Below are 25,306 nucleotides of genomic sequence, written 5' to 3' on the forward strand. Positions count from 1 at the left end.
ATAGCAAGGCCCATTGTTGCTCTTCAAGATGGCTGCCAGCAGAGCAGCTTCACTGCTGGGCAAGGCTGCTCTCCTATTTTACCTCTTGCAGTGAAATAACCTCTTGCAGATACTGTTGGCCTTGTGGTCCGCTCTTCTTTCTTCAGCCATTTAGCACTGCCCCCTCCCAATTAGGTCACAGAGCTGGTTGAGCCATGTTTCTACCTGCCCTGCAGCTGACATCACATACGATGCTCTAAATATGACTGACAGGTGCCCAGGTCTCTCAGAGGAGGAGCCCTTTCTCCATTCTGTCAGGCCTTGCCTCGGGCCTAGTAAGCCAGCTGCAAACCATGGGCTTAGCTTTGGGCCTGGCTTTTTGAAATGTGTTTTCTCTGTCCTTTTGGTCAACTGTTCCGCTTCTTCGCAGGCTCCACGAGAGAGATGCCTGGCCTGTGTGGGCCACCCTCCGCTGTCTCTCACCGGCGCATCATGGAGCTGTCATCGGGAGACCTGCCCTCCCTATCCATGCCCGGTGAGCGCCGTGGTAGCACCACCAGCACCATCAGCTCGGCCTACACCGTCAGCCGCCGCTCCTCCATGGTGTCACCATACCTGCCGGCTGCGGGAGGCCCTAATGGGGTGGGCCCACCTGACGTGTATGACCCCATCTCCCCCGACACCTCCAGACGCTCCAGCGAGGCCAGCCACTGCGGAGGTCTTCCAGGACTGGGCAACCTGACACCGGCCCAACAATACCGCCTCAAAGCCAAGTACGCCGCTGCGACAGGCGGACCGCCTCCAACCCCTCTACCCAGTATGGAGAGGGCTGCTCAGCCCAGCCTGATGGCGGATTACTCAGGCTCTGCCCTGCCTCCTTTCATGCATCGACACAGTGCCAACGAATACCACAGGTGCAGCTCTGGCATCCTCCACCCCCACCTGGCACTTGGCCACGGTGCTCGGCGAGCCAGCGACCCCTCCCAGAGCGTGGGTGAGGCCAACCCGCCCCCCAGAGTGCAAAGGTTCAAAAGCCTCAGCAACATGAGCCCAGGAGGCATGGGCAGAGCCAGCGGGCAGGCGATTGGGGGCTCGGATGCCAACCTGCAGCGCCACCTCTTCTCGCCACGACCGCCAAGCATCAGTGAGAACGTCTTCTTGGAGAACGCTACCATGGACAGCACCGGCCCAGCTGGAGAGCAGGAACTGCTGGAGATGGAGCCTTACCTGGGTTACCAGGAGCAGAGCTACCCATGCCAGGCTGCAGGCATGGAGCTCCCAAGCAACGTGGCCCATCGAGGTGCGCCCAGGGCGATAGGCAACTTGCAGATGGGGCCTGAACAGCTGGAGGGCGGCTTTGACCAACTGGACTATGCCCAGCCCCAATGCCAGATGAGCCTGGCTTTCCACACAACGGTGCGGCACTGGGATGGCGATGGTGAGGGGCTTAACCCAGCACCCTCCTCTGCCATGGGGCAGTGCCACTCTGCCCAGTACGCAGTCCCAGATGCCAAGCACATGGGGGTAGAAGGTCATGGGGGTGAAGGCCAGCAGGGCACTTTCCAGTTTGGCCAGGCCCACATCAAGGCCGAGCAGCACTTCCAAGCAGCTGTGCCTGCTCTGGCCTCTTGCCAGGGCATGAAGCAGCTGCCGTACAGCCAAGCCCAGCCTGCCTGTGTCAGGGGTGAGGGGTACCACCAGCCTGAGAGCCAACAGGCCCCGTGCTTTGGTATGGGGCAGCCCCCCAGCAGGAGGCCCCAGACCCCCATGCTGCAGGTCAAGGAGATGATGGTTCGGAGCTATGTGCAGTCGCAGCAGGCGCTGATGTGGGGGGAGCAGCCAGCCGGTGATGCCATGATGGGCATAGAGAGCGGGGGACAGTGCCAGCAGCCCCAGCCTTACCCTGGCAGCCCCAAGTACCCCAGCTACCCTGCCAAGCCCCCACCAGCAATGGAGAGCAAAGCACTTTCAGGCCCTGGAGGCCAGTGTTACAGCCCAGGGATGGTCCCCCACCCGCCTGGGGGCCCCAAGCCGCTGAGCAGGCCAAGCAGCTTGTGCTACCAAGCCAGCCTCCCTTATGAGACCCCTGGCGAGGGCGGCCCCCACCGGCTGATGCGCTTGCCCCCTCTCCGCAGCCCTGAGGAGGCCAGAGGTTTCTCCAGCCAGGTACACATGCCGTTGGGCAAAGCTTCTGGGAACAAGATGATGAGCGCCCACCAACGTCACTGCCAGCCCCCCAGCTGCGTGGCAGAGGATCCGGGTGGGCCCTTCACCCCCAGGCTGGACATCCTCAAATCAGACTCTTTCTCTTACCTGCCAGAAGAGCAGGTGTCCAACAGCTTGGACACTCTGGACTTGGAGAACACCCACTTGGACTTCACAGCTATCCTAGACGACGCGGAGGGCCTCAGCCCCACCTCCCCGCCCGGCGGCCCAGCCAACATGGCTGTGGGGGACATGAGCTCCATGCTGAACTCACTGGCCGGGGAGAACCAGTTCCTTAACACCCTTTCCTAGGACAGTTGGGATCATGGCTGAGACGACGGGGACCTGCTGTGAACAGGAACCAGATGGGCACAAGGAGAGACAAGGCCAGGGTCCCTCTTGCTGGGCTGGACTCAATAACTTGAGGTTGGGGAGTGGGACTGGGGGCTCTGCAGGGAGACTGGGTCCAATTAGTAACTTCCAGGCTTGCCTTTTGGTACCTAGTTGCATCTGTTGCAACCTCAGACCTCCTGTACAAGGTGGGTCTCTTGTTGAGAATTGTGCTGATGGTACTGGATGAAGGACAGGTGGCCACAGGAAAAGGAAGTGGAGTCCTTCCTCTCTCCCAGCGAAACCCATCCATCCTCTGTCTCCCGCAGTCCCCAAATGAAACCAGTATTCTTAATGAGCATCACCCCAAAGTGCCTCTTCTGCAGAGTCCCCTCTGCATCAAGAGCTCTGACAGGCCATCCGCCTGGTTCTAGAGTTTGTTGAGCAAAGCCTCGTACCTAGGGCCCATGTCGGCCTGGAAAAAATTTATCCACAGAGGAACATGTGCAAAAACAGGGCTTTTAGGCAAATTGAAAACTTTGCCTGCATTTAGCAGGAGCGACCTGTGATCTTGAGCAAGCAGGAATGTTGCCACCTGCTTATAGTTCCTTCTTGCAAATTCCACAGGGAAGGAAGGAAGGACTCCCAGTGGAGGAAAGAATTGACTGTGGTTTTGCCTACACAGAGGCTCTGGAGGTTGGTGGTGGGGCTCAGAGCATCTACTAAGAGCAAGCTCTTCTTTGCACATGGCAAATACACTTCTGGCACATTCAGGCCTTGCAGCTCTCATCTGGTAAAGCTGCTAGACTGCCTGGAGCCCTGAATTCCACATCAACCTGGGCATTCTCCATTAGCTCCCATCCTGCAGTTGCCACCATGACAAAGCTCACATTGTGATGTAAGTGTAATGTTGGGGGAGGTGCAAAAACATTGCTCTGGCGGCTTCTGCTTTCCACTATCCCCATCCACACATCACATTTTTTAAAGGCGTACATATGTGTCCTAATCCACCTCTGGCTGTGCATGTAAGTAGTGACAGAGTACAGGTGAGAATGCACATATAATTTATACCAGCAGTTCCCAGTTGAGAAAGGGAGATCTCATTGGGGCTGGGGCAAAGACGTTTTACATGTACACTTAAAAACAGATGCATGTGATGAATCCACATTTGCATACACACATCAGGGACCTTGCCCGAGTTTATTACCTCTTGATGTATGAAAGGGTTCTTAAATGTCAGGCATTGAACAGAGAACTGAATCCTAGGGCTGAAAAATTTAAAAGTGTATGTGCACATCAGGCACATAAGCAGACGATAGTGGGCCACAAGTGTAGAAAGCTAGAGGAACAGCATAGCACACATATTGAAGTGCCTCACATGCTCATAACTCAGACATACAAGGGACGACAAACTTCCAAAGACCCGCCCCTGTGCCCTAAGATCACAGGTCAGTCCAGCCCGCAAGAAAAATCCTTCTTGAACCTAAATCAGTTCAAAGGCAGGTTCACGCATGTGTGTTGCATACTTGAGTTGGGCTGCATATCTGGAGAACATTTACCTCCTTTTGAATCTCCCAGTTTGGCAGGAAGCAAGGCAGCCACAACTGCTCCTGCTGATTCACTCCTTCCTTGGCCCTTCTGTCCTTCCCAACCTCTTTTAATGACCTGGGTTCCAGGGATGTCCCACATGGGACACTGGTTGCCTTGACTCCCACTGCATTTGGGGATCTGAAGGCTTTTTACAGGTTGCAGCCTGGCAACTCCACAGGAAAGCAAATACATCCCTTCCTCTAGTCTAGAGAAACATTGGCTAGAGGCAGCTCCTGCCATCTCAGTGTTCAATGGGAGGGGAAGTTGCTTTGCTACACAGCTGCTTTGGGGTTGTTTGTTTTTAACATGCAAAAACCTGGTTGGGGCGGGCAACCCTCCATCTGTGGCACTTGTGCTCAGCTGGTGAGCTATAGCTCCTGCCATCTATTCAGGCCAGGTTCCCCAAATAGTTCAGAGGCTGGGTTCTTCCGTTCTGAATTTACATACAAAGATGGTGTACTTTGTTCACAGGCTACAAATAAGCCGGGGGGGGGGGAGAGAGAGAGAGACTTGGAGGTAATGTTCAAACAGACCCAGCTGACTAAGCAAAACAAGTGCTGCAAAAGCTCTGGAGGGTTTAAGCATTGAGATGGACAACCATGAGAGTGGTGTTCAGAGTTAAAAGGAGTCACCATCCCCTGTGGTGTTGGGACACTGGCCCCATTGTCACCTCTTCTAAACAGGTTTTGTTAGGCTTTCAAAAACCTGCTTGACCAAAGATGACCCAAGAGAGTGAGCAGAGCCAAGGCCAGTGATGCTTTTTGTCACCTCTCCTAAACGCATTGTCTGTTACATGCCTGAGCCCTTGTCTTCTTTGTGCAAAGCAGATGGGGATTCCTGGCTTTGGGAACAAAACATTCCAGGGGAAGCACAGTTCTACCACATCTATCTGGTTCAGTATTGTCTACAATATGCTGAGTGGCAGCCTCTCTCTCCCAGGTTGGGAGCAGGAGTCTTGATTCAGCCCTGCCTGCAGTCCCTGGGTCTGGAGCCTGGGCCCTTCCCCATGCAAAGCCATGCTCCACCACTGAGCACCAGCTTCTGTCACTGAGCTAGCACCTTCTCCCCCTCCCTAGTCTCCCTCAGGTACTTATCCCAATGCCCTGCACTCAAGCATCCTCCTCCTAGCAAAAGAAAAAGGGAAAAGGGGGGGGGGGGGAGAACCTAAGTTAAACTTGAGAAACCAAAGAAACCTTTCATCCTTTTTAGCTTTTGTTTTGTATCTTCCTTTTGTATTTTAGCTGGGAAGCCAGACCAATGCCTGTCCCTTCCAGGTGATTTTTTCATCTATGGGAAGGGGAAAGTATTAAAGCAAAAGGGTGGGTGGTAGGGGAAATGTCTAGGCATATCATAGTGACATGTATTTTTATGGATTGTATATAGGTGTGCGAGTATTTTTTACCTGTAAATCTTTTTCTCTCTTTTTTAAAGAGAAAAAACACAATAAAATGAAAATTGAAAATATTTCCTAAGGGAGGGGAAGCAAATCTGTCCCTTTTATACACATCGAAAGAGACTCATATAGTTGAGGAACTGCACCTAGCAGTCATCTAGCCTGTCTTTTTAGCCTTGGTCTTCTTGCCCCCAAATGTTTCTCCTCCCTAATGTAACCCTGGTTCTCATCACGCATTACAGCATCCATGGTCTCAGATTAATTATTATTATTTTAATACAAACTTCTTAACTGAAACTGATTCTCCCTCCTTATTATCTCCTTGCATCCATCTTGGTCACTTTTAAATATTTTAAAAACACGTCCAACTGCTCCAAGAATGGGGGAGGTAGCTTTGCAAGTGACTGTAACAAGTGCCCAGCCAGCCACCACTGTGCACCGCATACTCTCACTTGGGCTATAGCTTCAGCATACTGAAAACCAAGAGAATGGGTTGATCTTGATCTAGGAAATGCACTGAGCTTCCATGGTGGGCTTATGACCAAAATAATGTAGGCAATCTTCTACTGATTAACCTTTGCTTATTCAGTAGATTTCTGGATGGGAATGGCTCCAACAAGCTGCTTGAAACAGCTCCTTCCAGCCAGCTGAATCGCAGGTGATATAGAGCTGCAGCTGATTGGGTGGTCAATAATGGATCCTTTTCAAATTGGGCAGCGTAAGGTGAGGTGCAGCACATTCCCGTTTCACCTTGGGTGGCGAAATGAGATGGGCTGCCCCTGGCTCCCATTGTCCCTGACAATTGGCAATTCTGGCTGGGGCTGTTGAGAATTTGAGTCTAACAACATCTGAAGGGCCACAGGTTCTTCACCCCTGATCTATAGTTTTTTCCTGTAACCATTTGGAAACTGCTTTTCTCCCCCACCAAACTGAGGTTTCCAATATGCTTGATTCTGCCGTGTGCAGTAGAGAGGGGATGGGTCACTCAGAAATTCTTTTTATTGTATGCTTCCCTTCCTCAACTATTACAAGTCACTGAGAAAATCAAGATGAAAAGTTCCAGGAACCATGTTCCAGCCTTGTAAATAAGTCCACAAAAGCGTATAAAAACAGAAACAAAACAAACAAAAAATGTGTTTGCTATGAGGGTAGTAGCTAGTGTCTCCATAATGGGCATGGAAAGGCTGGCTACTAACTTTTAAGACTCATCCCCCCAAAAAAGGACTTCTACTGTGTGGGCTGGATTACTTTTTCTCCATTCCACCAACCTTCCTCCTCCATGGCTGAGGTTGGCAGAGGAGGCAAGGAGTGGTCCATTCCTTTTCTGCCAGTGCGCTCACTTGCCCACAAGAGATTCTTGATCAACTAGGGCTACCAAATGAGTTGCTAAATGCAAACCTCTTTGCGTGCCATGAGCCAGCCTTCCCAACCTGGTTTACTTCAGAGATTGTTGGACTATAACTCCCATTGTTCCTGGGCTTTGGTCATGGTGACTGAAACTGATAGGAGCGATAGTCCAAAACATATTTTGAGTGACAGATTGGGGAAGGCTGCCATAAGCTATGACCCAAACGATTCAGAGAGCCACAGCATTAGAGTGGAATATCATAGCTCTGGACCAAAAAAACCTGTACTGGATCTCCAGTACAGAAAATTTAACAGCTTCATTAAACTATAGTTTCCAGGGTTGTTTGCAGGAAACCATGGCAGTTTCAAAGTAGTTTTACTTTTTTTTCTTTTAATTAATAAGTACTGATGTGCCTTAACATAATGAGTCACGAAGAGCACCTAGAGCAGGCATGGAGAAGATGGTTCCTTTCAGAAGATGCTCGACTCCAAAACCCTATCAGCCCCAGGCAGCATAGCCAACGGTCAGGGACAATAGGAACTCTGGTCCAGAAGCCTCTTAAGACAGGCGTTGGTTCCTTGTTCCTGTCCTAGAGGATGTACGCTTTACCGCATGACTTTACTGCAAGGGCAAAATGAGGAACTGGTGCAGAAGGGGGCAAAAGCAGACCAAAGGAGCCTTGCACATCAGAGGCATCAAGTCATGTGGAGAAAACGTAACTGTCGGCTCAAGAGAATGAGCTGCAGAACTTGGCTGAATGATGATGTCAGAGGGACAGGGTTAATGGAGAGTCTATTTTCAACATCCTTCTCTTTTCACATTCGTACTCAAGGAATCGTGCTGGACCCTGTGGGCCTAGGTCCAAGTGCTGCCAGTCTCAGCTTCATTTGAGGCATCTGAAATAGTTCTTTGTGGGGGTAGGTAGAGAACACCTTTCCCTACGGTGCACCAGCGTCTAAATTTGACTCAGTCTCAAGATCCTGGAAGATGACCCTGCAGAGCCCAAGCCACCGAGAAATCCACACCGCAAGAAGCTGATGCCAAGAGATACTGGTCTAATAGCAAATGCCAGGTCAGTGGTGCTCAGAGCCAATGCTTTGCCCCAGGACTAGATGATCTGCGATCTAGTGCGCCTTCGAGATAAAACCGTCAGCCTCTGAGATTTAGGTGCCAGCCATGTCATTCAGCACCTGGGGCCACAAAGAGGCTGGGGAATTCAGTAAGGAGCAGCTCCACCACCTGGTTCTGGTACACCATGCCCTCCACCAGGCTGGTTGCATCTCGCTCGTGTCTCAGGAGTGTTGGACCAAAGACAATGCCAATGTTCTGTGTCGTCATCCGGTTGATGTCTGAGCGCTCCATCACTCTGAAGGGGGGGGGGAGGGAGGGAGAGAGAAAACCATCATAGTGCACTGGCCTCTGTCTAACACATCCATGGCCAAAGCAGGCATGTGGATATGCTTTGGATTTGAGTTCTAAAAAGAAAAAGATGGAGCTCAACCAGCTTGAGAGTCACATCCCCTGAACTGGAATGTCATTTCCCTAGTCTGTATGTGGGCTTGTTGTAATAATCCAGGCTAGAGGAAAACATTTCTCTGCACATCACACTAAGGAATATTTAAGATTTGAAGCCCAACATTCCTACTTTTTACGACCTACAAAAGACATCCTTGGACATTCTGATTCCAGTCAGCTGGAACTTCTATTTCTCTCCACTGCGTCATGTAGTGCTAGCTCCCAAATACTCCAGCTTTCCAAACTCAGTATAGCCTTGCAGAGTAGATCTGATAGCAGAAGCAAGAGAGCTGGAATTATACCAGGTTGCTTCCACAATATACCTCTTCTCTGCAATTGCTATCCTATGATTGTGTGTGCACAATGCAACACAATTGCGAGTCCAGTGATGACCGATAAAACACTGATTGCCTGTCAGTGTTTTAATGGGATTTTAAACAAGGTTTTTTAACAAGATACTTAACAGCTTCCTCCTAATATTAGTAACCAATGCCGCACATGCCAGTAAGTGGAATAAGAAAATGCATAGGGTTGGGTGGTACATTAATGGTACATTAATCCTGCTTCCTTACTTGCGAAGATGCTCCAGTAAATAGTGCAGTGTGTCCCGGTTTGGTTGGGGGAGGCTCTGGATCAGTCCTGCAAGCTTGGATACTTTTTCCTTGGGTTCAGACAACTCTGTGTAGGGAAAAGCAACCAGCCACTCCTTAATTGGGCAGGAGGTGAGATAACAGGCCTGCTGATAGAGACACCACCAGCTCTCAAGAGGCATCATCTGGAGCCACAAGAGACCAGGAAATGGCTTGCGCATCTTGTGAAACAAACAGGACTGCTAATCTTAGAATAGAATGCAAATGACTCTGCAATGATTACACCGCTAATAACGTAATTTTACAAACCCAGATCTTAGTTGGTAAAAACCAAGGCCTTGGGTTTCAATTACTCAAAAAAGTAGGAAGTTACTAGGTGAATGATTGCAGAAAAGGGCAGTATATACTTGCTCTGAGCCATTTTTCGTCCCCCAGCTGCATAGAAAATTGTTGGCAACTGCTGTATGTGCTCCTGCAGTAGGTATTTCACCCTAAGAGATGTGATCTCTGCTTCCCTACCTGCATTTCACCCAAGCTCTATGTTATGCATGCGAGCCACTAACTGGCTAACTGGGGGTGGGGCGAGGGAAATGGGATGTCATTCCTTTAGGTCAGGGATGTCCAACAGGCAGATCATGATCTACTGATAGATCACAGGGGGTCTGTGGTAGATCTCGGGAGGCCCCCCCCCCCCCGAAAAAACAACTTGGGCTCCCTAAAAAAAGCTCAACTTTGGTAGATCACTGCCAGTTTTTTACAGTGGGAGTAGATCTCATTCTCTTGAAAGTTGGGCATGCCTGCTTTAGGTCATTCCTTTAGCTATGGGGAACCAAAGCCAAAAGGCAAGGAGAGGAATTGCACTTACTGACACAAGCCACAAATTCATCAAAGAGGCTGTACGGAATCAGTGGCTCAGGCAGCTCCCGGAAGAACAGCTTGAGGGCCCCTGTGACCACATGCACATCGTCCCACTGGGGGTCACTGAGGCGCAGCTTCTCCTCTAGAAAGGGAGAAATAAGACGGCAGAGCTGCTGAAGACGGGCAAAGGAGGAGTCAGAAAAGTCTGCCTGAAAGGAACCATTGTGCCCAGGTCACAAGCAATTGTTCCACTCTAATTCTGCACTAGGGATGCGGGTGGCGCTGTGGGTTAAACCACAGAGCCTAGGACTTGCCGATCAGAAGGTTGGTGGTTCAAATCCCCGCAACGGGGTGAGCTCCCGTTGCTCAATCCCTGCTCCTACCAACCTAGCAGTTTGAAAGCACTTCAAAGTGTAAGTAGATAAATAGGTACCACTCCGGCGGGAAGGTAAACGGTGTTTCCGTGTGCTGCTCTGGTTCACCAGAAGCGGCTTAGTCATGCTGGCCACATGACCCGGAAGCTGTACGCCGGCTCCCTCGGCCAATAAAGCGAGATGACCGCCGCAACTCCAGAGTCGGCCATGACTGGACGTAATGGTCAGGGGTCCCTTTACCTTTACCTAATTCTGCACTGGCCAGGCCACGTTTGGAGTACTGCGTCCAGTTCTGGGCAGCACATTTTAAAAAGGACATTGAACCGTTGGAGTGTGTCCTGACAAGAATGGCAAAGAAAAGCCTGTGAGGAACACTTGAAAGAGGTGGGTATGTTTAGTATAGAGAAAGGTAAAGATAGTCCCAGCTGTCTTTCAAATGTCTGAAAGGCTGTCACAAAGAGGGAGGAGATTAATCCTGTGTCGCTGCAGAGAAAAGGACAAATCTGTGGCCATTGCAGGGAGGTGTTATTTCCCTATACTTAGGAGAAGCATGCTAACTATATACAGTGGAACCTCGGTTTTCGAGTGTCTCGGAAGCCAAACAATTTGGAACCCAAACACCGAAAACCCAGAAGTGAATGCTTCCATTTTTGAACGCATCTCAGTAGTCGAATGGCTTCCGAGGTGTGTTTCTTCATTTTTCTCAATGGAATTTGCCAACCGCCCACTGCACCTCGGTTGCTGAACGTTTCAGAAGTTGAACAGTCTTCCGGAATGGATTACGTTCAGCGACCGAGGTCCCACTGTATAAGAGCTGACTGACAATGAGACAGACTGCCTTGGGAGATGGTGGAGCTATTTAAGCAGAGGCTGGGCAGCCATCTGTCAAGGGTGTGGTAGTTACTTTCTGCATTACATATCCTGCACTGAATGGGGGTTGGCCTAGATGACCCCCCCAGGTCCCTTCCAGCTCTGTTATTCTGCAACTCAAGAGAACTGCATCCTGCATTCAAGGCACAAGTTGGCCCCATAAGAGGCTTCCATCTCTGCCTTACTTGTATTGGGTTTCTCATTCTGTGGTCTTGAGCTCACAGAGACAAAAGTGCAAAGAAGCAAGCACCCAACATTACCTTGCTCAGGGAAGACGTAGCGCCCATCTGAAGTCACTGCCCGCTCTGCAAGACAATGCAATGGTTACTGAGGGCACCAGTAAGAGGAACAAGGCCCTTGGTAATCCTGTCTTCACAGCATGCCTGACATAGATACATATCAGCAAGCCATTCACTGATTCAGCTATCAGCCTTCTCCTTCTTATGCTTCAGCTCTATGGTTCGTACACATATTAAAGCAGTATGTTTACATTCATAGGTTTGCCTTTTGCTTTATTAAAAATAATTGCAAAACTGCTCTGGGGGAGCAGGCATGTGAGTATTGGTTACCTTCTAGGCGCCAGCCAATAGGTGGCTTCTGTCCTCTGGCTGTTCTACAGCTGAACCACTGTGGAAACAAAACTAGAGACCTGTTCTCCACCCCCAAGACAGGAAAAAATGTATCTTGGTATTAAATAGGCTGAAAAGTACTTTTCAAACTGGCCCCAGTTTTTCAAATGCTTCCTGTACCATCACAAAAGTAAAAGCCCAAATAACAGATGGCTTTGAGACCCAGCAACTCCTTTCTCTGCAAGTTCCCCCCATTTTCATTTATCACTGTAATTACTCACCACGGTCAACTATGAATCTCAGCTTCTGAATAACAGCCAAGTTCCCACTGACCCTGTAGATTCCATCTACATCCAGTCCTGAAAAGCAGAGGAGAGACCCTGCTGTGAAATCTCATGGACCCCCAATGGAACTGGGCAAAGTGAGGGCAGAAGATGACTCCCAGGGTCCCCAGGGGAAGGGCCCGTTCCCAGCCCAGGCGAGGCCTCATGGAGAAGGAATGCTGAGCACAGCGTACCTCTCTGTTCCACAGCCTCCACACACTGCTGGACAAAACGTGGGACAGTGCCCCCTTCCCGCTGGCACAAGGCTTCTAGCCGGCAACCAAAGACCTGGTCTGGGGAATTAATAATAATAATAACAACAACAATATTCATACCCCACCCATCTGGCTGGGTTTCCCCAACCACTCTGGGCAGCTCCCAACAGAATAGTAAAAACACGATAAAACATCAGACATTAAAAACTTCCCTAAACAGGGAATCTGCCTTCAGACTCCCATCCTTGACATCTGATGGGAGGGCGTTCCACAGGGCGAGCGCCACTACAGAGAAGGCCCTCTGCCTGGTTCCCTGTAACCTCACTTCTCGTAGTGGGGGAACCGCCAGAAGGCCCTCAGCATTGGACCTCAGTGTCCTGGCAGAACGATGGGGGTGGAGATGCTCCTTCAGGTCTACTGGGCCGAGGCCGTTTAGGGCTTTAAAGGTGAACACCAACATTTTGAGTTGTGCTCGGAAACATACTGGGAGCCAATGCAGGTCTTTCAAGACTGGTGTTATATGGCCTCGGCGGCCACTCCCAGTCACCAGTCTAGCTGCCGCATTCTGGATTAGTTGTAGTTTGTGGGTCACCTTCAAATGTAGCCCCACATAGAGCGCATTTCAGTCCAAGCGGGAGAGGACTACAGCATGCACCACTCTGGTGAGACAGTCTGCAGGCAGATAGGGTCTCAGCTGCCGTACCAGATGGAGCTGGTAGACAGCTGCCCTGGATACAGAATTGACCTGCGCCTCCATGGACAGCTGTGAGTCCAGAATGACTCCCAGGCTGTGCACCTGGTCCTTCAGGGGCACAGTTACCCCATTCAGGACCAGGGAGTCCTCCACACCCGCCCGCCTCCTGTCCCCCCAAAACAGTACTTCTGTCTTGTCAGGATTCATCCTCAATCCATTAGCCACCATCCATCCTCCAACTGCCTCCAGACACTCGCACAGGACCTTCACTGGTTCTGATTTGGAGGAGAGGTAGAGCTGGGTATCATCCAGAGGAGAGAACTGCGTCTGGAGGGCACCATGTTGGCTCCTGCTACATTTCATGTTCACAACAGCCACACCAAAATTTACACCCATCTAACCCCAGAGTCGGCCACGACTGGACCTAATGGTCAGGGGTCCCTTTACCTTTACCTTCATTGCAGCCATGCCGGTCACAATTATGGGGACTTATTTTGCCTTTTCAAGGGGTTCCCACATGAAGCATTGTGAGCAAGTGCATCGTGATGCCAGCTCTACAATACCTCTAAAAGTCCACCATTCACACACCACCTAAGATGGTTTGGGTAGTCACCTCGGATCAGTCCCTTTTCCTGCAAACTCCGCAGTGGCGGCCGCTTGGCTATGAACCGCCTCAGCTTGCTCTTCACCCGTTTCTTGTAGGCTCTGTCCGGACTTGAGGGTGCTGGGAGATGGGCAGGGAGAAGACGGAAGAGAGGAAGTTAATGCAGCTGAAGCTCAGTTGTCCCAGCTCCCCTACCTCGGCCAAGGCAGCTTAATTTAAGCAACTCTCTTAGCATTCCCCACACCCAGATCTGCTTGGCACAGACCTGCCTGCGCCTCGTTCTTCAGAGCACCTGGCTCCTCGTCATCATCAGCACTGAGGTCCACCAGTTCAGCACTGTTGGACCGGCAGAGTGGATACAGAAGTGGCTCGTCCAGAGGATTCTCTTGATCCTGCAGGGTGGAAGGGAGGCAGGTGAAGCCAGGAGGGGTGGGGCAAAGCAGGGGCAAAGCAGGCAAATGCATTTAATTTATAATTTATCCCAAATGCAAAATGTGGTGTTTCACTGGTATGGAGACCTAGATTGGGCTGGTCAGTGACTTGTCATGGTGATGCAACCATGACCCACATATTCTTCCAGTTGGCATTTCATTTAATTCCAGTCTTCCTCAACCACACTTTCAGCTTTGCAACTGACCCCTTAAAAGCCCTGGGTATGGAAAGCGGGGGGAGGGGTCAGCTGTGATGCCATTAGCCTTCCCTGGTTGTCGCTTCTGTCATGTACCAATCCTTCTCTGATACAATGGAGTTAGATTTATTAGGTTTGGTCCTAAGTCCCTGTTCCCACATCAAGCTTTATTTATTTGTTTGTTTTTTAAAAACCACAAATCCATTTTTAATGTGTTTTCCCACAAAATACGCAGTTTTATACTATTTTAATACAGCTTTATTCTAAATTGTATTTTGTACAGGTTTTAACATAAAATATAATATTGGTAATTTGCTTTTTCAGCTGAAAACTATTGCAATAACTGCATTCCAATAATAACTGCATTCCGATCCATGTTTCAGTCCCAGGAAGTACAAATGAGAATGGTTCATTTAAAAAAATGCAGATTGAAGAAAACCTCAAGCATTTCTAACTTTGAAGAGGAGGAAGAATTGAGGGCAGCTTAAGCCTTTTGGTTTGCCTCACTCACCAGCCTGCGGATGACCCTTCTGATTGCCTGGTACCAGTCTTGGCTGACAGCCTCACTGCCTGATTGCAGGAGATACTCGTTGCCTGTCACGGTGCGGAACTAAGAAGAACAGAGGGCAACAGGAGAGAAGACTGGATTAGGCAATGGCTCCGTGTAACTCTGTGTTTTCTTAGAATATATTGTCTTGCATTTCTAAGGAAGAAGAAGAAGAAGAAGAAGAAGAAGAAGAAGAAGAAGAAGAAGAAGAAGAAGAAGAAGAAGAATAGTAGTAGTAGTAGTAGTAGTAGTAGTAGTAGTTTGGACTTGATATCCCGCCTTTCACTACCCTTTAAGGAGTCTCAAAGCAGCTAACAATCTCCTTTTCCCTTCCTCCCCCACAACAAAAACTCTGTGAGGTGAGTGGGGCTGAGAGACTTCAGAGAAGTGTGACTAGCCCAAGGTCACCCAGCAGCTGCATGTGGAGGAGCGGAGATGCGAACCCAGTTCACCAGATTACGAGTCCACTGCTCTTAACCACTACACCACACTGGCTCTCTATGGAAATGTGTATGAGGAGCCACTGGACATAACAAGAGCCCTGCTGGGTCAGGTTAGAGGCCCAACTAGTCCTCTTTTTACAATGACCAAGAAGATGGGTCTTGAGAAGCCAACAAGTTCCTGCAATAGCAGTCTCCCACCACCTCCAATCCCAGAGACGGAATTTAGTTATGAGTGAGGAGCTGACTAACTCTTGAGAATGTGCCTTTGAGCAGATTCTCACCATCCACTTCCCAGCAGAGACAATCCACATGTCTGGAAATTATCCCCTCTCTTCTCCATGAACAGCACATGCAATGGCCCTTCTTTAGCTGCTTCTCTATTGCAGGCCAACACAGGACCATTAAAGGTCAACTCTGTGTTTTTAAGTGAGAAGAGCAAACAAAGCCACAGTAGGGGCAAAAAGGGTTCACTTCTTGGCAATGTGACATCTGACCTCAGGTATCCCACAGGTCAAGGCTCATTTCCTGAGCATTCACACACTTACATGGATGACATTCCGCTTACTGGACAAGTCCCTGGCCCAATCAATGCGGGCCCCACGCAAATCCACACTGCTTTCAGGCCGGCTACTGGCTGGCGTCTGCAGGAAGAGAGGAGAAGTATTTAGCTGGTTCTCCAGAACTTCACTTGACACTGTGTCAAGCTGGGAAAGGGACACAGGAGGCTTCTGCTGTCGAGCACAATCAGTCCTTCCTTCCTCCTTCACCTTCCACATTGTGCCTTGCTTGCCCCACTCACCCATCCAGCTGCCACCTTGGGGTCCTTGTAGAACATGAGACTGTTCCCAGCCAACACCAGCCACGAAGATGCCCAACACTTTCTGCGGGGGGGGGGGGGGTGAGAGAAGCAGGGTGAGATGAATGGGGATGAATCTGACAGCATGCATATTCTGAGCACACACACAAAAGGATGAAAAGAAATGCCCCCACATTCAGGCATGTTATATTGATTGCATTAATTGGTTGGAATAAGCACTGCAGTTATATAAATGAACCCACCTCAACATTGCATTGAAAGCAGCCAGTGGCTTTCCTGCATTTTCAGACTTCATATGAGAGACATCATTTTATCTTGCTCTGATACCATAGCTCCCAGAACCTACTTTATGCCTTCAGGCTACACTTCCCTTCCCTTCCCTTCCCTTCCCTTCCCTTCCCTTCCCTTCCAGAAGGCAGCTTCTGCATGCGACGTAGAAGGATGGGGCTTGTCAACGTGGGAAGGTAGCTCATCTAGGAGACGGAAAACTCTGATCCTAACCCTCCACTGCCTTGCGAGAAGAAAAGGCTAAGGAATGAACCCTACACAAATCCCGCATGGAGTCCCTAAGGTGGTTGGATGGCACCTTATATGCCCCCTTCCAGCAACTCCTGCAGCCAAGCTGGTGCCGAATGTCTTGCTCTGCTTTCCTTTGGACCACATCAGCGAGTCTGAGAGGAGGGTCTTGTCATCTGGGCAGCCCAAAAGCTCCACACACACTGCCCAGGCTCGCGCCCCCAAGGATGTCACTTCAGTGCTGCTAATGCAGCTGTTTGACTTCACCCCTAGGGGCGGACTCCATTATCTCTCCAGACAAATGGATGTCAACAAGGCATCAGGTGAGACTTTCTTTACCTATTTCCTGTTCTCCGGAACTAACTCAATATCCTAGTTTGAGCCTGAGGGAAGGAGAAAGAATTCCCCCTAGCTCATAGCTGAAGAACTTGTGGCCCTCCGGATGTTGCTGGATTCCATCTCCCATCAGCTCCAGCCAGCATGGCTGGTGATGGAGGATGGGCACTGGAGCCCAGCAACTCTGGAGGCCACAAGTATCACCACAGCCCTGCCTTAAGACCAACTGCTGTCATTGCTGCCCACCTTTTGAAGACCCTGAGCTGTAGTTAGGAACACAGGAAGCTGCCTTACACTGAGCAAGACTACTGGTCACTATAATGCAGTCTACACTGACTGGCAGCAGCTCTACGGGGATTCAGACTGGAATCTCTCCCAGCCTTACCTGGAAGTGCCAGGGATTGAACTGGGGCCTTCCACAGTCATCGTCATGATAGTATATCCATTGTATTGCCCATCAGGTTATTTAGATACTCCAAACTCCACGTGTCCCATTTCCCACAAGCCTGCTTCCTCTGCCCTACCAAACTTCTCCCCTGATGGAGAGAACCCAGGCTCAGATCTGCTTTATTTCCTCCTAGGTTGGCTGGGCCCCTTCCTGAGCTGTGACAGTAAGCTGAAAAAAGGCCCAATTACCCACTGACAGCCCTTTTGTCCATTCACAGCCAGGACATTGCTTGTCAAAACCCCTTCAGCTGTGAACTGCTATCCAGCTGGAACTGAGCAACCAGTCAGGTTAGCATGAAGACTGGAGGACCAAGGGCTGCCCAGATTCCACCAAAAGGAATAGGGGGAAGCACCCCTCCTCGAGCATCTTCCCACCGCGGGGGATGCCAGCGAGGTACCTGAGTTTTCGGCCTCCTTCTGCAATCTTGGTTTTGTTCAGCTGTCCGGTTTTCTCCACCATCTGCAGCGAAGAAGCATCAGCATCAGCAAACACCAAGGGCAAACCCTCCGACATTTTCTGAGCTGCAGGATACTCCCCAATAGCCTCTGTTTCTCAACAGAGCTTAACCTGCATCTCTCCATCACATATCAGACAGGCGCTCGCTCTATTGCCTTCTCAGGTGACTACTGAAGACATTCCTTTTCCAACAAGCCTTTTAAGAGGTTCTGCACTGGAGCTGGTTTTATACAGTGGTGCCCCGCAAGACGAATGCCTTGCAAGACGGAAAACTCGCTAGACGAAAGAGTTTTCCGTTTTGGAGGTGCTTCGCAAAACGAATTTCCTATGGGCTTGCTTCGCAAGACGACAATGTCTTGCGAGTTCCTGCGGGTTTTTCCCCCCTTCCCCCCCCCTTTCTATGCCGCTAAGCCGCTTATCAGCTGATCTGATAAGCCGATAAGCCGCTAAAAGCCGCTAATAGCGCTAATCCGCTAATCCGTCAATGGGCTTGCTTCGCAAGACGAAAAAACAGCTAGATGAAGAGAATCGCAGAACGGATTCTTTTCGTCTTGCGAGGCACCACTGTATATGATTTTATTGTTGGTGTTCAGGTCTCCCTAGTCCACCCTGCAAAACTTTATTTTTCCAAAGCCTGGATTCTGCTCCCTGTCACCCCTTTGCTTCATTCACCCTCCAGGCCACACCGCCGGCAGCAAACTACGTTCTCCTTCTTTGACCTGCACTATTATTCCTATTATTATTGGGTAGTCCATTGCATGGGCTGCACTTTTGACTTCAATCAGCTCTTGCCTGCAAGTTTCCCACAGGCATCTGGTTCACAGGTATATCGTCCAGGACCAACGGTGCCATTGGCCTGATCCCACAGGGCTCCCTTCTTATAAGAGCACCCTACCCCACCCCAAAACTGAGAAAGACGCCTGCCTGCCTGCCTGACCTGGCAGCCCTAAACTTGGGGTGCTCACTGCACCAGATCCTTTCCAGTGGGGAGGAGGGGAGCTTTCTTTGTTCAATTATATTTATATCTAGCTTTTCCTCCAGGGAGCTCGAGGTGGTACATAGATGGCCCCCTCCCTTTTATCCTCACAACAATCCTGTGAGGTCGGCCGGCCCCAGGGTCACCAAGTGAGCTTCACAGACTCTAACCATCACACCACACTTACATGCAGCAGGTCAGGGCTGTCTGTGGGGGAACCATTGGCAGATCCCGACGGTGCAGGGTATTCCTCCAGCCAGGCCTCACAACTGTGTTGCGAAAGGTTCCGGCGATGACTTCCCTGGAAGGAGAGAGACACAGAGGAAGTGAGTCTCCCAACCTCTTTGGTGTATCAAGTCCAGGGCCAGCCCTGCCATTAGGCAAAGGGAAACGGCTGCCCCCGACAGCTGATTTTGGATGAAACGAAGGGGTGGCAAACAGCTGCCTATTTTATTTATTATGGGTGATGTCCAATGTTGGTCCTTCTCAGAGTAGACCAACTAAAATCAATGGCCTCAAGTCCACTAATTTTGGTGGGTCTACTCACAAAGTTTGGATAGCAGCCCATATTTTATTGTCTTATTCTCTGCCAGGGAACAGGGAGAGGAATTTCTGCTTCAAAATAATGTGGCTGACCTTGGTTACTTTTGCACCTTTACCTGACGTGGTTTGGAGGGGAGGCAATGCCATTTGCACTCTGCCTCACGCAGCCAAATGTCTTGGGCAAGCTCTGGTCCAAACACATTCTACACCATTGCCCTGCCCCTCCCGTTCTCACACCTGCAGCTCCAGACACACACAGAGTAACGCAAGGCTGCGTACCGACCAACACCCCCCCAAGGAATCCTGGGAATTGTAGTCTGTGACAGGTATACTGCAGTTCCCAGGATTCTTGCAGTGGGAGGGATTTGCTCTAAATGTCTGCTGTGCACACACCCTCCATTCACTACCAAATGCACCTAATTCCTCCTCTCTGGGGCACACAGTTGCCCCCCCAGCCCCCCCCCCCCGGTGACTTACCTTAGGCCCCTGCGTCTCTGGCAGCACCATGGACTTGGTGTAGGTCAGCTTCTTGTCCCTGGTCCGGAGACCCTGTCTCGCAGCCTCCAGCTCCCCCCTCTCTGCTCCGTCTGGGTCTTTGTCCAGTGTTTCGCCCAGAGGAGGGTCTACAGGGGCTGAGGGGCTGTGTCCCTCTGCCTGTATCAAGCGCTGCAAAAATGCAGAAACACAGAAGGTGTGAGGGAAGGATAAAGTGTGGGGTGTGTGGGTGAAGAGAAGCTACTATCTAGAGAACCGGACAGCTTCCAATTAAAAGAGGCTGCCCTTCCCCCTCCCCACCCCAGGCTCAGCAATTCCAGAGTCTTAATCCCCAGGGGCCCCCTGCTATTTCTTTCAAACCTCCTCTCTCACATAAGCAACAACCCTCTGTCCTCCTGACCCACCCGCCCCCCATCTGTCCTGCCCTGACCCTCTGCTGCTGATGGTCCTAACAAAACCTACAGGAACAAGCTCTCCTGGTGGAGGAGGAACGCACGTGGCAGTGGGGCGTGGGGAAAGGGGAGAGCCAGCTTGGGAGATTAGCTGGCACTGGCAGGCTGGCTCCTTCCCCTTGGCCAGCACTCCTAGTTCGTTAGAAGTAATTATTGCAGAATTCCTCCGGCAGCGGCCCAGGGAAAGGGTGCCAGGAAGCAAGGGGCTTCAGAGGGAGGCAGCCTGTTTGGGGGGTGGTGGCAGCAGGTACCTGTCTGCAGGGCTCCCCAACAGGTGAGCCCCCCCCCCGTAACGGACATGGGGACCCTATGTGGTGTAGTGCTTAATAGTTCTCAGCTGGGACTTGGGAGACCTGGGTTCAAATCTTGATTGCAGTCATGGATATCGCTGGGTAGCCTAGGGCTGCTTCCAGACTGTTGCCATTTTGGGGTGGGATTCAGTCACATACCAGCATATTCAGGCTGTGCAATGCAAGTTAGTTTGGTGCTCTCACATGACAACCCTGGACTTTTTGCAGTAAGGAAAGTGATGGGGAAATACACGCTGGAAAGTGTGAGATCACAATTGCTTGACACAACATTGTCTATCCTTCCAGCAAGGAAATATTCAGTAAATAGTTGATGCGGTCCAAACCCCCTACAAACTTTGTGCAAACAGATACGGATGAATGGTAAATAGGCAGCTTGTCCAGAAGCCATCTACAGTGCTGCCCCGCAAGACGAATGCCTTGCAAGACGGAAAACTCGCTAGACGAAAGAGTTTTCCATTTTGGAGGTGCTTCGCAAAACGAATCTCCTATGGGCTTGCTTCGCAAGACGAAAATGTCTTGCGAGTTCCTGCGGGGTTTTTCCCCTCCCCCCCTTTTACTAAGCCGCTAAGCCGCTTATCAGCTGATCCAATAAGCCGCTAAAAGCCGCTAAAAGCCGCTAATAGCGCTAATCCGCTAAGCCGCTAATGGGCTTGCTTCGCAAGACGAAAAAACCGCTAGACGAAGAGAATTACAGAACGGATTCTTTTCGTCTTGCGAGGCACCACTGTATTTCTTTGCCTCACCCACCTCACAGCATTGTTGTGAGATTGAAAGGGCCAGGATGGGAGGCAACAATGTACTCCCCTCGTGAAATGCTTGAAGTGATGGAGGTGAGATTTTATCCCTAGCAGTTGCACACACTGGTAAGAACCACCAGCAGCCTCACCATCTCCTGGCTCCTTCGCGGTGGTTTCCATGACTTCTCTCCCGTCGCTGGCTTGTAATAGTAACTGCGCAGGGAACCAGAATCTATGTGCTGCTCCCAGGTGTCCAGCACCTGCAGTGGGGGGCTGCGAGGGCTCGGGGGCATTCTTGCTGGTTGCTTCATCTCCTCCAGGTTGCAGTAAATGGGGGTCTTTTCCCCAACGGGATGGTGGGGAGGCAGGTGAGTATCATCCAACATCTGTCAGAAGAAAACAGGAATGCTCATTTTTTCATATATTAAGAGGAGGCAGTTTCTCCTCATTGTGGAATGCAGAACAAGTGAGAGGAAGCCTCCACAGCATGGGATTTTTATGGCGAACCCAATAAAGAGCTCTGGATAACTTAACTTCAAAAATAAACATTTTCCAATCCCCTAGATCAGGGTCAAGAAGAAAGCAGATCTACTGATAGATATTTGGGTGATCAAGAAGAAAGCAGATCTACTGATAGATATTTGGGTGATCAAGAGGCCTCTCCCAACTGGTTAACAATAGCAGCAACAAAGGCCACACCACACAATACATTTAAAGCAGTATGATACCACTTTAAACCATCATGGCTTCCCCCAAAGTATCCTGGAAGCTCTAGCTTGTTAAGGGTGCAGAGACTTATTAGAAGCCACCCTCTTCTCCTCCCAGAGCTACATTTTTTAGAGATCCTTGTGAAGAGGGATTGAATTTTAAACCGCTCTGGAAATTGTAGCTCTGGGAAGGGAAAGTGTGTGGGGTTTTTTAACACATCTCAGCACCCTTAACAAACTACAGCTCCCATAATTCTTTGGGGGTGTTTAAAATGACATCATAGTGCTTTAAGTGCATGGTGTGTATGTGGCAAAATTCACACACCCTGAATTATGCTGCCAGGATAAAAAAAGGTTTGGAGTAACCAGGAATGGATTTTTGTGCAGAAGGCTCCACTTAGTTCTGGTACTCAAAACTAATTCCTGACCTGATGAGGAACAGGAATTCATGGACAGTCCTATCACCCCAGAGGAAATAGATATGGTCCTCAAAAACCTGAAGCCACACATAAGCCCCAGGCCCAGGCGGCTTTACAGCAGAATTCTATAGGAAATTCAAAGAACCCCTGATGCCCTAGATGACCCGCCTATTCAATGACATCATAACAGGGGGGCCATCCCCAAAACCTGGACCTACTCCAAAATAGTCTCCATCCCAAAACCACTGAAAGACAGCCTCAAAGTAGAATCATACCACCCAATCTCATTATTAAACCAAGACTACAAGATATTCACATCAATCTTGGCCAACCGCCTAAAAATCTTCCTACACAAGTTAATAGCCCCAGACCAGACTGGCTTTGTCCCTGGTCGCAATATAACAGACCCCATCAGGAAACTACTGAACCTGATCGAACACAGCAAGGCAACCAAATTCCCACTGACAATTATGTCCCTAGACATCCTCAAAGCCTTTAATTGCTTAGAGTGGAAATACCTACTAGCAGTACTAACTAACATGAAATTTGGCCCCAACTTCCTACAAATTCTCAAACAAATATACTCCATAGCTGTCTCAGATTTGAAAATAAGGGATCAGCAGCCTCGAAAATAAGGGATCAGCAGCCTCACCTGTCCCAGGGACAGTCTACAGGATATCTAACAATCTGGGATAGCAGCAGGAAGCAGCAGGAAACGGCGCTGGAATAAGGGAATTTCCCGCAAAAAAAGGGAAGGTTGACAGCTATGATATACTCCCAAGCCTCAGCAAAATGCAGGACTAACAATATGGACTCTATATCATATAGATATAGAGTCCAAAGCGATCCAAAGAGGCACAAAACAAGGATGCCCACTGTCTCCCTTCTTATTCATCTTGACTCTGGAACTTTTAGAAATCTGAATCCGAGCAGCCACAGACATCAAGGGAGTGGAAATAAAAAGGCAGAACCTATAAATTAGGGCTCTTTGCAGATGACCTAATGGTCACAACACCAGACCCCATAAACACAGCAACCTCCCTAATCAGAGAACTCAACACATTTGCAACTGTGTCGGGCCTACAGGTAAATTTTGCAAAATCGGAAGCTATGTGCTTCAACACCGCTCCTCGCACCCAAAAAGAACTCACGAAGGTCACCAACATAAAACTTTGCCACACCAAGTTCGGATACCTAGGGGTACAAATGACCAGAAACCTCAATAAATTATACCTCCACAACTACAACCCCTTGTGGTGACAAATTAACAAAGACCTAAAGAGATGGAGCAACATAAACTTCACTTTCTCAGACAAATAGACATGATCAAAATGATCACCCTCCCAAAACTAACCTACCTATTCCAAACCCTCCCAACTCTGAAAATGGCAGAAAAAACTACACTTATTTATCTTCTCACACAAAAAAACAAGAATAAGCCCCACATACCTGCACCTTCCCTCCTCAGAGGGAGGATGGGGAATCCCCAACATAGAAGCATATTACATTGCCAACCAAATACACCACATAATCCCATATATACTAGAAGATGAGACAAAACAATGGATACACCTAGAGAGGGACACAATTGAAAATACCTGCACCACAGCATATCCACTCCTCCCAAACTAAGGAAAATTCCCACAACATTTAACAGGTACACACAGACCATGCTCAAAGCATGGAAAGAAGAAATAGGCAAACTGTCCCCAACCCCATCCCCAGTAATTTCCCTGGCGTACCACCCATTATTCCATCACACAGCACAAAACCTCCAGATAAAAACCTGACAAACCAAAGGCTTTAATCGTCTAATAGACTTCTATAAAAATAAAAAACCTTTGTCAACACAAGAAATACAAGACAAACTAGGAGATACCCAAATGCCCTGGTTAACACACCACTAATTACATGCCCTCTTAAACAATCCAGTAGTAAAATCAGCAGCAACTAGGCCCCTGACAACTTTCGAAAACCTCCTCCTAACAACAAAGGGACACAGCAAAGGGATGGTATCCGCAATATACAAAATACTACTCCAAAACCCCATGAACCCCCTAGACGTAATCAAAAAACAATGGGAGGAAGACATAGGCTATGAGATTAACTCCACTCAGTGGACCAGAATGGGGTCTAAACCCTGCCTTTAAATCCATATCAACGAAAAGGAAAGAACTCACTCTAAAACTCACCTACAGGTGGTACCTAACACCAAGAAAACTAGCATTAATATGCCCAGGAACCTCACCAAAATGCAGGAGAGGGTGTACCTCCACAGGCACATACCTCCACATGTGGTGGGAATGCCCCAAAATCCAATTATTCTGGACAACAGCCATAAAAGAACTATGCAAAATAACTAAGCAAGTATTAGAAATAACCCCAGAACTGGCCCTACTAAACATCTTCCAAGACAACAATGCCCATTTATACCACAAAGAATTCATAACCCACCTACTCTCAGCAACCAGAAACATCATAACCAGACACTGGAGAGACCTGTCAGGAATAAGCATGGACCAATGGTACCAAATAGCATGGGAAACAGCCCTACTAGAAAAATTTACCAATAAACTGAATCTGACACAGGGACAAATAGAAGAAGATGCCTTCACCCCGGGTATGGCTCCCCTCTATCACATACACAACCCAACAAGACAATGTCAAGAATCCACCAACAGTATACAAATCCATGGCTAACCTGATTCAAAAACACCCACCCACCTCACTCACACACGAAAACAAAGTTCACCACAGCCAACCGCAATTGAACAATCAAACCCAACCTCTCTCAACACCAAAAGAAAGAACACAAGCGAATAGCAAAGAGAACCTGCACAAGCGACGCAAAACCCAACACATACGTTAAGTAAAATAGAAACATCGCCACCCGACCCCATCTCCACCCACCAGGGCCCCCTCCACCTTTCCCCCCTTTTCTTCCTAATGTAACACTAATGTCTCAACAAATGAAACTGATCTGTAGAAAATGTAACTTGAAAAAAGAGACATTGAACA

At 49.4% G+C, this 25,306-nt stretch overlaps 2 protein-coding genes across 6 annotated transcripts in view; one reads left to right on the top strand and one right to left on the bottom strand.

Annotated features, from left to right (window-relative positions):
* GLI1 (GLI family zinc finger 1) overlaps nucleotides 1-5,568 on the top strand; it is a 111,077-nt gene extending 105,509 nt beyond the window's left edge. For all 4 annotated transcript variants that reach the window (XM_083486155.1, XM_083486156.1, XM_083486158.1 and 1 more), the window contains one exon: nucleotides 410-5,568. In XM_083486155.1, the coding sequence (XP_083342281.1) occupies nucleotides 410-2,496 (2,087 nt within the window). In that variant the 3' untranslated portion in view covers nucleotides 2,497-5,568. The remainder of the gene's footprint in view (nucleotides 1-409) is intronic.
* Nucleotides 5,569-6,478: 910 nt separating this feature from the next.
* ARHGAP9 (Rho GTPase activating protein 9) overlaps nucleotides 6,479-25,306 on the bottom strand; it is a 29,867-nt gene continuing 11,039 nt past the window's right edge. For both annotated transcript variants that reach the window (XM_083486649.1, XM_083486650.1), the window contains exons 4-18: nucleotides 21,312-21,548; nucleotides 19,645-19,833; nucleotides 18,812-18,925; nucleotides 17,590-17,651; nucleotides 15,875-15,956; nucleotides 15,621-15,716; nucleotides 14,597-14,695; nucleotides 13,723-13,849; nucleotides 13,467-13,577; nucleotides 12,139-12,237; nucleotides 11,903-11,980; nucleotides 11,313-11,357; nucleotides 9,816-9,950; nucleotides 8,933-9,038; nucleotides 6,479-8,211 (exon numbers count right to left, since the gene is read on the bottom strand). In XM_083486649.1, the coding sequence (XP_083342775.1) occupies nucleotides 8,025-8,211; nucleotides 8,933-9,038; nucleotides 9,816-9,950; nucleotides 11,313-11,357; nucleotides 11,903-11,980; nucleotides 12,139-12,237; nucleotides 13,467-13,577; nucleotides 13,723-13,849; nucleotides 14,597-14,695; nucleotides 15,621-15,716; nucleotides 15,875-15,956; nucleotides 17,590-17,651; nucleotides 18,812-18,925; nucleotides 19,645-19,833; nucleotides 21,312-21,548 (1,767 nt within the window). In that variant the 3' untranslated portion in view covers nucleotides 6,479-8,024. The remainder of the gene's footprint in view (nucleotides 8,212-8,932; nucleotides 9,039-9,815; nucleotides 9,951-11,312; nucleotides 11,358-11,902; nucleotides 11,981-12,138; nucleotides 12,238-13,466; nucleotides 13,578-13,722; nucleotides 13,850-14,596; nucleotides 14,696-15,620; nucleotides 15,717-15,874; nucleotides 15,957-17,589; nucleotides 17,652-18,811; nucleotides 18,926-19,644; nucleotides 19,834-21,311; nucleotides 21,549-25,306) is intronic.

The sequence above is a fragment of the Podarcis liolepis genome, assembly GCF_965112155.1.
Source record: "Podarcis liolepis genome assembly, chromosome: 2".
Lineage (NCBI taxonomy): Eukaryota > Metazoa > Chordata > Lepidosauria > Squamata > Lacertidae > Podarcis > Podarcis liolepis.